The sequence below is a fragment of the Cervus elaphus genome, chromosome 27 (assembly GCF_910594005.1).
Source record: "Cervus elaphus chromosome 27, mCerEla1.1, whole genome shotgun sequence".
NCBI classification, from domain to species: domain Eukaryota; kingdom Metazoa; phylum Chordata; class Mammalia; order Artiodactyla; family Cervidae; genus Cervus; species Cervus elaphus.
In genome coordinates this window covers 48624466-48636581 of record NC_057841.1, presented here as the reverse complement: position 1 = coordinate 48636581, position 12116 = coordinate 48624466, and the positions used below count along the sequence as shown (strand labels likewise).

The 12116-nt window shown below is 40.5% G+C and overlaps 1 protein-coding gene and 1 long non-coding RNA gene across 5 annotated transcripts; one reads left to right on the top strand and one right to left on the bottom strand.

Annotated features, from left to right (window-relative positions):
• Positions 1 to 1032: 1032 nt before the first annotated feature.
• Positions 1033 to 10515, top strand: ATP5F1A (ATP synthase F1 subunit alpha). 4 transcript variants are annotated; one of them, XM_043888977.1, is made up of 13 exons: positions 1033 to 1050; positions 1366 to 1496; positions 3001 to 3079; positions 4531 to 4700; positions 6604 to 6777; positions 6863 to 7029; positions 7255 to 7403; positions 7738 to 7889; positions 7989 to 8213; positions 8726 to 8833; positions 8946 to 9090; positions 10023 to 10173; positions 10307 to 10515. In XM_043888977.1, the coding sequence occupies exons 2-13, from the start codon at positions 1437 to 1439 to the stop codon at positions 10386 to 10388; spliced, it is 1662 nt and encodes a 553-aa protein (XP_043744912.1). In that variant the 5' UTR covers positions 1033 to 1050; positions 1366 to 1436; the 3' UTR covers positions 10389 to 10515. The 4 variants fall into 4 exon arrangements, with proteins under 4 accessions (XP_043744912.1, XP_043744913.1, XP_043744915.1 ...); XM_043888978.1 differs by lacking the exon at positions 1033 to 1050 and adding an exon at positions 1152 to 1169; XM_043888980.1 differs by lacking the exon at positions 1033 to 1050 and adding an exon at positions 1207 to 1224.
• On the bottom strand, positions 10365 to 11637 carry LOC122684721. Its single transcript, XR_006338145.1, has 2 exons — positions 11419 to 11637; positions 10365 to 11263 (listed from the first exon to the last, which is right to left on the bottom strand). It is a non-coding gene; the product is annotated as an uncharacterized LOC122684721 (long non-coding RNA).
• Positions 11638 to 12116: the final 479 nt, after the last annotated feature.

The following is a 12116-nucleotide window of genomic DNA, read 5'->3' as shown; positions in this document are numbered from 1 at the left end:
ATATTCATACGCCCAACCCAAATTAAGATTTGGGGTATAAGCCAGAATATGGTGAATGAAACTAAAAAGATCCTTCTCAAAAGAGTTACAAGAGAAGTTAATGTAAATACTCTCCACTATCATAAAATGTCATAAAATGGCACTGTGGTAAAAAAAAAAAAAAAAAAAAAACAACCACCTGCCAATGCAGGAGACGCAAAAGACACGGGGTTTGATCCCTGGGTTGGGAAGATCCCTGGGTCGGGAAGATTGCAGGGTCGGGAAGATACCCTGGAGGAGGAAATGACAACCCATTCCAGTATCTTTGCTTGGGAAAATTCCACGGACAGAGGAGCCTGGTGGGATACAGGCCATGGGATTGCAGTCCGATAGGACTGAACAAACATCACAAAATACCTAACAATTTCCTTCCCAACCCAAAGTCTGCACATTTCACAATTATCTCAGTCTTTCTCTCTTTCTCTCTCTCTCTCTCTCTCTCTCTCTCACACACACACAATCTCCTTGGGGGGAACAAAAGTCCTGCCCTGATTTCATTCGGTTGATATAGAAAGTTATTTTCATCATGACAAAGTAATGTCTACACTGTCATGAAAATAGCTACTTTTAAAGAAAAAATTGAGCCCTAGCTCACTCTGGAGTGATTCTGGACCATTCTTCCCAGGATTAGCAACCACTCTATTCGAATTTTTGCTTGTTAAACATTTTATTTTTTTATTTTTTTGTTAAACATTTTAATGTTAAACATTGCCTTAATTGGCAGACATGATTCTTTCAGATCGAATCTAAAAGAACTACGATTCTTCAGTTTCAGTGCTTCTCAAACGTTCAGCTTGCCCCCAGTTTTTGACTCAGAGTCTCTGGGGGTGTGGCTAGCGATCTGCAGATTAATCCGCGTTAATTCGCACAGCAGGAAATGCTCTGCTGCCTACACGCTCAAGAGGAGTAACTATTGCACCCACATCACAAAGGTTTAATAGCTGTATCTTCGGGACCCGACACAGTCAAGTCCCCTGATGGTCAAGCTAGCCAGCTGCGCCCCAGGACAAGGTGACGGCAGCACCGTTTTTCTACCAGGATGCGGCCTGGAAACTGCTTCTCAGCCAGTTCCGCTATAACCGTGTGGTCGCCCAGGGCAACCACAAGGTCGATGAGAAAGATCAAAGCAAGTATGTAACCAGTGCCTGGGTCGAAGCTGGCGAACGTCTAATCAGTCATCTGGAGGTTGAAAATCTAAAAATGATACTTAAAGGAAGAAAATAATTAACCCCCCCACCCCCGCCCCGGCAGATTCGCGTCCGGGGGTGAAAGCGAGGGGCGGTACATCCGGGTCACGTGGGCTGACTGCTTTGACCTTCTCCGCAGCTCGGCCATTTTGTCCCAGTCAGTCTCGAGGCTGCGGCTGCGGAGGGAGCACCTGAGGAGGAGCTGCAAAGATGCTGTCCGTGCGCGTCGCCGCGGCCGTGGCCCGCGCCCTCCCTCGGCGAGCGGGGCTGGTGAGCACCGGAGGCTGGCTGGAGGGAGGGTCCAGACAGCGGCGGGTGGCGATTGCACGGGCTCGGGCTCTTTCTGTGCGGAGGGTGAGGGGCTGTGGCGGGCGGCGCCATCTTGCCCCGCTGGCCGCTCGGCCTGGCCTGGGCTGTCGGCGAAGGGCTCTTTTGCTTGCCCGGTGCGGGAGGGTGCAGGGTGCTGCAGGGGAGACAGTGACCTTCGTGCTGTCTGGAGATGGCGCCTCGGGACGATTCCAGTCTTCGTCCGAGAGGCCGGAGAGGGCCTTGGATGAAGGTCAGGGCTGGGGCGCTAGTTTCCCGAGGCCTGCTCCAAATCGGGGAGCCCGGGCCCCACGACTCCCCGGGACTTCCTCACTGAAGGTCAGAGCACTGTCAGCCCAGGTTGAAGCAAGGTAGAGAGCATTGCGTGAAGGTCAGCAGGCCCCGGCATTTCACCTCCTCCAGAGGTCGGTTCAGAGAAAAGCAATAAATGAAGGTGCCTTTCTGAATGCTTCAATGTGCGATCTCTTAGTGCCGAATAGTGAAACGATCGTGAAAACACCGTACAGGTGCAAATATGCGTTTCAGGGCGGGCGCCACCCTGACAGCGGAGGAGCTGGCTTCCAGATTGTCTCAGACTGGCAGACTTTGGTTGGTGGTGCTTTGACTTGTTTTAAAATTTCATTCTTGAGGAATGTTAGTGATTGAAAACTCAGGTAAAATAGAACATAGGTTGGGAGATTCTTGTGAAGGTCAATGCCCTTCATTACTTAAATCCCTTGAAGTTAAGGACATAACCCCTAAAGGTTATGTAAACGATTTGACATTTGTGTTTTCATCTTCAGAGTTATCTCATTTTGGAAGGCCAAATAAATACGTTGGCCATTTACTGCCCTAACACTACCGCTGATAACATCTTGGATTTCTGTTAACAACAACAACAACAACAAAAAGTACTCAAGGACATTCATCCTAGTCCTGTAGAAGGGAATGTCTTCAGAATATGCCTTGACCAACCGCAGTTATAGAAGCGGGGTCCGGATTCCTGCAGGATTTGTTGAAGGCAGTTTTTTTTTTTTTTTAAACAAAGTTCATATTGCTGTATCTCTTAGTTTCTAACCAAACTCTACATTTAGAGGCTTTTTTAAAGATTAGAATAGAAAATCTATTGAGATTTGCCCCTTTTAGGAAGCAGTTTATAAAATTGAGGATTTCCACAACTCAATTGAAATACATTTGAAATCAAAATAATATTTATCTGGTGCTTTTAAAAGGAAAGATACTTTGTTAGCAGTTGCTTTTTAAAATATGCTTTTTTTTTAAGTGTACTTACAGTGTACCAGGAACTGCATTAATACATTTTCACGTATATGAATAAATGCTTTCTCACGTGATTAATATTTGTGTGCTGATAATTTGATCATACCAAGCCTGCATTTGTTTAAACTTGCTAGTTTTATAAAGGCTTTTTTTTAAAAATCAGATTTCTAAAGAAAATTTCTTGCACTAGGTCTCCAAAAATGCTTTGGGATCATCCTTCATTGCTGCAAGGAACCTGCATGCCTCTAACTCTCGTCTTCAGAAGACTGGTAAGTCATTATTTCGTGTCTGGACCACACTTACTACCTTGTTACTAAATGAAAAATGTTATGTAGGTTAAATACCTGCTGGGAATAGTTTTTGGATTTTTTCCATTAGTGAATTTTTTTGTCTCAATTTTAGTTACTGTGGAATTTTAGATTCTTAACCCATAATATGCCATTTAGCTCTATCTTGGTAAGTTCCCTTCTAGTGAAATGAACTACAATTATTTATTTCTCTTGATGGGAGCACAGGTTCTTTCTTTTTGTCATAATGAATACTTTTTGTTCCATATCAGTATATGTCAGGTGGTAGGCTTCTTTCTGACCTGTGAACCTTTTCCTAATAGACATTGAGAAAAGACAAGTAATTTTTATATTTATGTGTTTCAAAAACAGGAACTGGTAACCTATTCCTGGCAGTCTGAATTTGCACATTTTAAATGCAACAGAGAAAAGAGTAGGTAAACTTAAGATTCTGTAGGTTGGGAAATTTCTTTTGAGATGTGCATTAGGTCTTTTGAAATACAGTTAGGTATCATCTGTATGCCAAAATGAGGAATATGGTACATGCTTCCCTTGAAAGGGAGAAGTACAAGTTTTCATCACTATTTGAAAGTGGGCATTCTGATGAAATTTTTCCTTGGCTGATATGATTAAAGTGTGAAGAAGAAATTACCCTTTTTTGTCAAAGTGAAGTGACATAAATGAACTTTCAAAATACGACGGATATCAGTACTTTTATTTTGTTAAACATTTGGGGTTTTTTTATTTTTATTTTTTGGCTGAGTGACTTGTGGGATTTTACTTCCTCCAACAGGGATAGAGCCTGGGCCTTTGGCAGTGAAAGCACGGAGTCCTGGCCAGTGGACTGCCAGGGAATTCTAAGCAGTTGCTTTTTAAGATACAGTTTTTATAGAATTTACGCAAAAATTCAAGTTTCAGATTTCTTAAGAGATTAAACCAAAGAATTAGGAGATAGAAAATACTTATTTTAGGGATATTGCTTAATTTGATTAGCTCCTTACATGGGCTTCCCTGGTGGCTCAGAGGGTAAAGCATTGGCCTGCAGTGCGGGAGACCTGGGTTCGATCCCTGGGTCGGGGAGATCCCCTGGAGAAGGAAATGGCAGCCCACTCCAGTATTCTTGCCTGGAGAATCCCACGGATGGAGGAGCCTGGTAGGCTACAGTCCACGGGGTCACAAAGAGTGGGAAACGACTGAGCGACTTCATTTCTTCTTTTACCTGGTTTATGTTTGTCTTGTGAAGTTTTCTCTCAATCACTTGGATTCATTTTCATAGTGGTAGGTATCAAGCTTTTTTTTAAAGAATATTAATTTTAGAATACAATTTAATTATTATGATCACAGCTATAGTTTATATGTTGTTGAGGAAATGAGTTTGGAAAAAATCTTTGGACTAGGCTGTTTATTGTAATGGAATTGTCCTCTCTTAATAGGCACTGCTGAGGTGTCCTCTATCCTTGAAGAGCGTATTCTTGGAGCTGATACCTCTGTTGACCTTGAAGAGACTGGGCGTGTTTTAAGTATTGGTGATGGTATTGCCCGGGTACATGGGCTAAGAAATGTTCAAGCAGAAGAAATGGTAGAGTTTTCTTCAGGTTTAAAGGTAAATTGTAAAATGAGATTTTATAGTTTTAGCATTGGTGTTTCCTTAGTTATTAATTTAGTAATTCAGAGATTGTTTCACATATTTTTTTTTTTAAACTTAGAATCCGAATCTGCTTCAGTGATTTTGTGTTTGTCATTACTATAGATTGTGAAAAGAATAAATTTTTTTGTTAACCAAGCTTTTACCCTCTGGACTGATGTACGCATAAGTTGTAACCATTAGCACCAAAATACAAAATTGGGTAAATCTTCAACCAGATTGTGAAAAGTTCAAGTCTGTTTGTAGCTGTTAAGATCATTCTATACAAAAGCATTTGATTAGTTAAATTCATTTTTGGTAGAAAGTTGGAAGTCATTCACTTTGTATTTCTTGTAGGAATAGACCTATTGTTGAGAGGTGAGGGAGTGGTGTTATCAGAAGCACTAATTATAGAAGTGTGCTTTTTTCTATTAGATTGAGTGTAGTTGGACAGTAGGGTGAGAAATCAAAGTTGTAGGAGTCATGGGTTCTCTGACAGAAGCAGAATATGATATCCAGGTGGACCAGGGGCAGTAAAATTATCCACTAATCACATAGATGGGGGAAAGATTATCTTGGTCTTGCTGGTGTCCAGGATGGAAAAAGAGCTTGTTGGTGTGAAAGACTAATTATGGAGCCAAATGTTTTATTGGTAGCTCTCAGACCTTGGCTAAAAATTTACCCTTTCATCTATCGTTGTGTGTATCTTTGAAAGGTTAGGCTGAAATAGAGGAACTCATTTTCATTTTCTTTTAACTTTTAAAAGATCTAGGAATCTAGACTGATTCTGCCTTAAATAACTTTTGCCATGATGGAAATATTTTATAGATATGATGGATACGGTAACTACTGAAGTTTCTCTGACTTGGGTAACAAGGCAATTACTAATTGCAATTTTAAATAGCCACATAATGTTAGTGGCTACTCTGGTGAACATTAGAGATTTAGACTAAAAATTTTGTACCTGCAATGGTATTCCATGGTACTCCTCTATATTTACTCTGTAATTCTTGAGAGCTTTATTTACTGACCGGATTCAGTTCCTGGACTAGCCTTTTTGCATTGATTATGTATGAGCTGCTCCTGCTGCTAAGTCGCTTCAGTCGTGTCTGACTCGGTGTGATCCCATAGACGGCAGCCCACCAGGCTCCACCGTCCCTGGGATTTTCCAGGCAAGAACACTGGAATGAGTTGCCGTTTCCTTCTCCAATGCATGAAAGTGAAAAGTGAGAGTGAAGTCACTCATTTGTGTCTCTTCGAAACCCCATGGACTGCAGCCTACCAGGCTCCTCTGTCCATGTGAGATTCCAGGCAAGAGTACTGGAGTGGGTTGCCATTGCCTTCTCCAGTGTATGAGCTAGGGACCTAAAATCTTAACCATTTTGAAATATGAGATGACCCAGCACTGTTCTACTGTACAGATTTGTTCTTGATTAGGTAGCTTTTAATTTCACTTTTTACTCACTTGATGGATATAGGTTCTTACTAGATAATCTTTAAAAAAGATTGTTTATGAGTTCTCACAGATGGAAATCAAGGATGTCTTCCTAGTTGACCTTGACACTTTACTTCATCCTGGTCACCCCATTCAAAAACCGTAGTCAAAGGAAATGCAGTGGAAGAAGCTTAAGCAGTTCGATTTCTTTGCTTATTTTAGTTTTTAGAGGATGTGGTAAGGTGCATGTTTGGCTTATAATTTTAAACTCTGATTATTTGAGGTAACTTGACAAGTGTTAACTGAAGATTGTTTGGTGGAAAAATAGAAGTGAACCAGATTTGAAAAGTTGGTATTGCTCCCCCTTTCATTTTCATATGTAGTGTAGGTATGTGGGAAGAAATGCCACTCAGGCTTCATGGATGTTCAATTACGTCTTTTGTATAGGGTATGTCTCTGAACTTGGAGCCTGACAATGTTGGTGTTGTCGTGTTTGGAAATGATAAACTTATTAAGGAAGGAGATATTGTGAAGAGAACTGGGGCTATTGTAGATGTTCCAGTCGGTGAGGAGCTGCTGGGTCGTGTAGTCGATGCCCTTGGTAATGCCATTGATGGAAAGGTAGGTTTAACATTTATTGGATTTGGTTGTAGCTTCAAAAGAAAGAGCCAAATTGATTGTTCTCGGATTTCTTATTGTTCAACAGGGTCCAATTGGTTCCAAGGCCCGAAGACGAGTTGGCTTGAAAGCCCCTGGGATCATTCCTCGAATCTCTGTGCGGGAGCCAATGCAAACTGGCATTAAGGCTGTGGATAGCTTGGTGCCGATTGGTCGTGGTCAGCGTGAGCTGATTATTGGTGACCGACAGACTGGGTAAAGACTTAACGGCTTGTTAAAAGTTCTAACTAAAAAAAAAAAAAAAAAGTTCTAACTAAAACAGGCTCTATTGAAAGGTTACTTTTAGACTTGGAATGGTAGATGTTAACACTTCGGCGATACAGCGCGAGTAGACTGTAATAGGAGAGTGACTTGTGTGGAATTTAAGTTGGGGGATGCTTTGGAGTACTTAGTAAGGTTTATGTTTATTTTTCCTTACAGCAAAACGTCAATTGCTATTGACACAATCATTAACCAGAAACGATTCAATGATGGAACTGATGAAAAGAAGAAGCTGTACTGTATCTATGTTGCTATTGGTCAAAAGAGATCCACTGTTGCCCAGCTGGTGAAGAGACTTACAGATGCAGGTATTAAGGAACTTCATTCTCATTGTGGTTATCTGGGATGCTGCAAATCTTAGAATAGCTTATGCTTATAATGAAGTCTGATTTTAATTACTCCCTAATGAACTTAAATTTCTACTAATACAAGTCAGTACAAAAGTAATAAGTAAAAAACTAATATATCAGTAGTATAAAGCAGCAGTAAACTTAAGGTTTTGTTAGTTTCTTTAAAGTAGAAGCTATTAGACTGGATAGTCTTAATAGTAATGACAGTAGTAAAGTGCTTAATGTAGTAACCTCCAATTTAAAATCACAATGTTAGTAAACATGTAAAACTTGATGTTTATTTTCTTCTCAGATGCCATGAAGTACACCATTGTGGTTTCAGCTACTGCTTCAGATGCTGCCCCACTTCAGTACCTGGCTCCTTACTCTGGATGTTCAATGGGGGAATATTTTAGGGATAATGGCAAACATGCTTTGATCATTTATGATGACTTATCCAAACAGGTCAAAAGAAATGTATTTTTAGATGTATTTACACATTTGTACGTGGTAGTTGACAAATGTAGCTCCTGTCTAATAGGTGAGCACTTCTCTATACTGTAGGCGGTTGCTTATCGCCAGATGTCTCTGCTGCTGCGCCGACCCCCGGGGCGTGAGGCCTATCCCGGTGATGTGTTCTACCTCCACTCCCGACTCCTGGAGAGAGCAGCTAAAATGAACGATGCTTTTGGTGGTGGCTCCTTGACTGCTCTGCCAGTCATCGAAACACAAGCTGGTGATGTGTCTGCTTACATTCCAACAAATGTCATTTCCATCACTGATGGACAGGTAATATTTTTATGATTAAATAAGTGAAAACTTTGGGTGATTTCAAGGCAGTAATTGAGACTGGTAGTTTTGAACTAATTTGTTAAATTCCTTTTACTTTTCATTATGGAAAACCTCAATTGTAAAGAGAATAGTATAATGAAACCCCACATATCCCACCTGTTTATCTATTGATGGGATAGTATACTTCATGCTTGCTTTCTTTTTCCCCTCATTTCTCTTTTGTGTGTCATTTTGAAGCAAATCCTAGAGAGATCACATCACTTCACCAGTTTAAGTTTTAATGTAAATACGGTACCTGTTTTTTTTTGCATCTCACATCTCCTCATCTCAGCAATGGAATGTACAGGATGATTTTGAGTTGTGAAAGATTTGAGGAGCTCTTTAGGATAAGAAGCCATTTAGTATTCTTCAGTTTTGGGGCTTCAGTTTTTGCTATAGTGACTTAATTGTGAAAATAATTGATTTCTTTAAGCTTGCTAACATGCCTGTGTATTTTCCTTACATTGTAGATCTTCTTGGAAACAGAATTGTTCTACAAAGGTATTCGCCCTGCCATTAATGTTGGTTTGTCTGTGTCCCGTGTCGGATCTGCTGCCCAAACCAGGGCTATGAAACAGGTAATTTGTATCACTTTGTCACTAGATTAAAAATAAAAACGTATTTGTATGGTGGTCTGTCATTGAAGTAAGTATTTTTGTATTGTGTGAGTTAACCATTTCTATGTTTCAGGTGGCAGGTACCATGAAACTGGAGTTGGCTCAGTATCGTGAGGTTGCTGCTTTTGCCCAGTTCGGTTCTGACCTTGATGCCGCCACTCAACAACTCTTGAGTCGTGGTGTGCGTTTGACTGAGCTGCTGAAGCAAGGACAGTATTGTGAGTTGTACATTTGGTCAAGTTCCTACTCTGTGTTAGGACCTGGGGATATCACATAGCTCCTTACAAACTGTAGTATGTGCCATTACCTTTGATTAAAGATGTTGCCTTTTGAATGTGACTGATATCATTTTAATTAAAGTACAGTCATTGTATCAATGGAAATGCTAGGATGGGTATAATAAATCTTTCTTTTGGAAATTAAGACATAGTAGATTCCATGTCTCCCCACTATTGCCTTCTTGGCTATATACATGTGGGATCTGGCAGATTTAAAAGAATGTTGAAAGTGAAGGTCGCTCAGTTATATCCAACTGTTTTCGACCCCATGGACTACATAGTCCATGGAATTCGCCAGGCCACAACACTGGAATGGGTAGCCTTTCCCTTCTCCAGGGGATCTTCCCAACCCAGGGATTTGAACCCAGGTCTCCCGTATTGCAGGTGGACTCTTTACCAGCTGAGCCACAAGGGATAACTAATAGATAACTAATAATTAATAAAGGGTAACTAATAAAGAATGTTAGTGTTGGGAATTCCCTAGTGGTCCAGTGGTTAGGACCTCTGTGCTCTCACTGCCAAGGGCCTGGGTTCTATTTCTGGTTGGGGAACTAAGATCTCGCAAGCTATGTGGTGCAGTCAAAACAATGTATTATCTTACTGTAAAATTTCAGCAAGTTACTTACACCCAAAACAGTCCTGTTGGGTGATGTATAGTGCTCATGGAATAAGTGTGAAGATTGTACTTCAAGGCCTACCAATAAGAGGAAAAAACTGTTTCTCCAGGGAGGTGGGAAGGAGTACTAATATGGGATTTCTGCTTGTGAAATTTGGTGATCTGTGGAGACATGTTAATAATTTGTGGAAAAAATAAGTTTCTCTAACTCTGGAAACAGTGGCATGCATTTGTTGAGCAACTTATTTCTTTTCAGCTCCCATGGCTATTGAAGAGCAAGTGGCTGTTATCTATGCGGGTGTCAGGGGGTATCTTGACAAGCTGGAGCCCAGCAAGATCACAAAATTTGAGAATGCTTTCTTGTCTCACGTCATCAGCCAACATCAAGCCCTGTTGGGCAAAATCAGGTACGAACACAACTGATGTCTCCTTTTTTGTAAGCTTTAAAAAGTCTTGTTAAAATTCTTTTGAATTCTATAACTAGGTTAGTCATTGAATTTTTGCCCAGGTCACAACTGATCTGCTTTTGTTTTCAAATAGGACCGATGGAAAGATCTCAGAAGAGTCAGATGCAAAGCTGAAAGAGATTGTAACAAACTTCTTGGCTGGATTTGAAGCTTAAACTCTTGTGGATTCACATCAAATGCCAGTTTGGTTTTGTCATTGTTTCTTCTAGTTCCATTTGTAAAAGGATTACTCCAATACTGCAGATGTACAGTAATCACATTAAAATAAAGGTTCCATGTTGCTTGGTGGTTTTCTATAGATTGATTCTTTAAAAAGAACTGAGATTTACTTTGAGGGATTGGTAAATATGTTTCTTAGCTTTTTTTATTTATTAAAGTTAGCAGGCCTACATAATATTTATGACTGAGTTCTTTGCACAATTCCAGAGTGTTTTGTGATTGATTGATTAAAGAGAAATTCACTAACTGGCCATAAGAGGCAAAGCTCATATTTGATAATGTGAAAAACCTGACCGGCTTCTCTGCCCAGAAGACTGATCTGCATTAAGAGGTACTGTAATCAGTAAAAGAATAGGGTAACTAAGGTTTTCAAGGAAATGAAAAAAAAATGCTAAGTGGAGAATGAAAGATTAGGACAAAAATTGTGAAAGTAGGTATCAGAATGAATAAAATTGTGAACATGTCAATATCTTTGCTGTAAAATACCTTTTGTATGCTACAGTTCTTAATTATGAAGTGATCAAGTTTTCATGGTTAGTATGTTTGGTCTTATTTAGGAAATTTTTACAGTCATAGAACTATATTTTCTGTTACGAGTTGTGAAGATTTGGTGTCACCTAAGAGCTTAGTTCACATATTAGAGTTCTCTAGAGAAATGAAACACAAGTGTAGTTGTGCACAGAGATTATGGTGTTGGCAAATTTGAAAGGGGAGGTGGGCAGGTTGGAGACTTAGGGAAGTGTTCCATTTGGAGGTAGAATTCCTTCTCCCACAGTAGACCTTAGGTTTTTCAAATCATCTAAAAAAATACCTGGGCTTCCCTTGTGGCTCAGCTGGTGGAGAATCTGCCTGCGATGCCGGAGACCCTGGTTCGATCCCTGGGTTGGGAAGTTCCCCTAGAGAAGGGAAAGGCTTACCCACTCCAGTTTTAAAAAAAAGAAAAAAAAAATAAAAATAAAAAAATACCTTTACATGGGACTTCCCTGGTGGTCCAGTGGTAAAGACTGTCCTCCCCCCCACCCCCCTCCCAACCAAAAAAAAAAAAAAACAAAACCCTTCACAGCAATACCTAAACAAAAACTGGATACCATAGACAGAATCAAGGACAGGGCTGTTGATGAAAAAATGGCAATCTGTTGTTTGTCTACCCCCAACTTTCTGCTCTCTAAAAGCAGCTGACTTTATATGTGTGATCTATTGATTTCACCTAGTAGTTAAGAATTTTGCATGTGGACACATTACACACCCATATTTATCATTAGAAAGTAGATTATGATTTGGGATAAGGAGAAATTTTGCTTATATGATAGCTGAAGAAAGCCAAAATGTTTATTTTTAACTTCCTCTCAGAATCTTTGTATAAGCAGAATATTTTAAGATCTAGTTTTTAAAAATTATTTTGACTGCATTGGGTCTTTGTTGCTTTGCTTGGGCCTTCTCTGGTTGCAACTGCATGGGCTCCTCTTGCACAGGCTCCAGGTGAGTGGACTGCAGAGCGTGGGCCCAGCTCTGCTGCACGTGGACTCTTCCGTGGACCAGTGGTTGAACCCATGTACCTTGCATTGGCGGTTGGATTCCGATCCATTGCACCACTAAAGTGAAAGTGAAGTCGCTCAGTCGTATCTGACTCTTTGCAACCCATGGACTGTGCCTACCAGGATCCT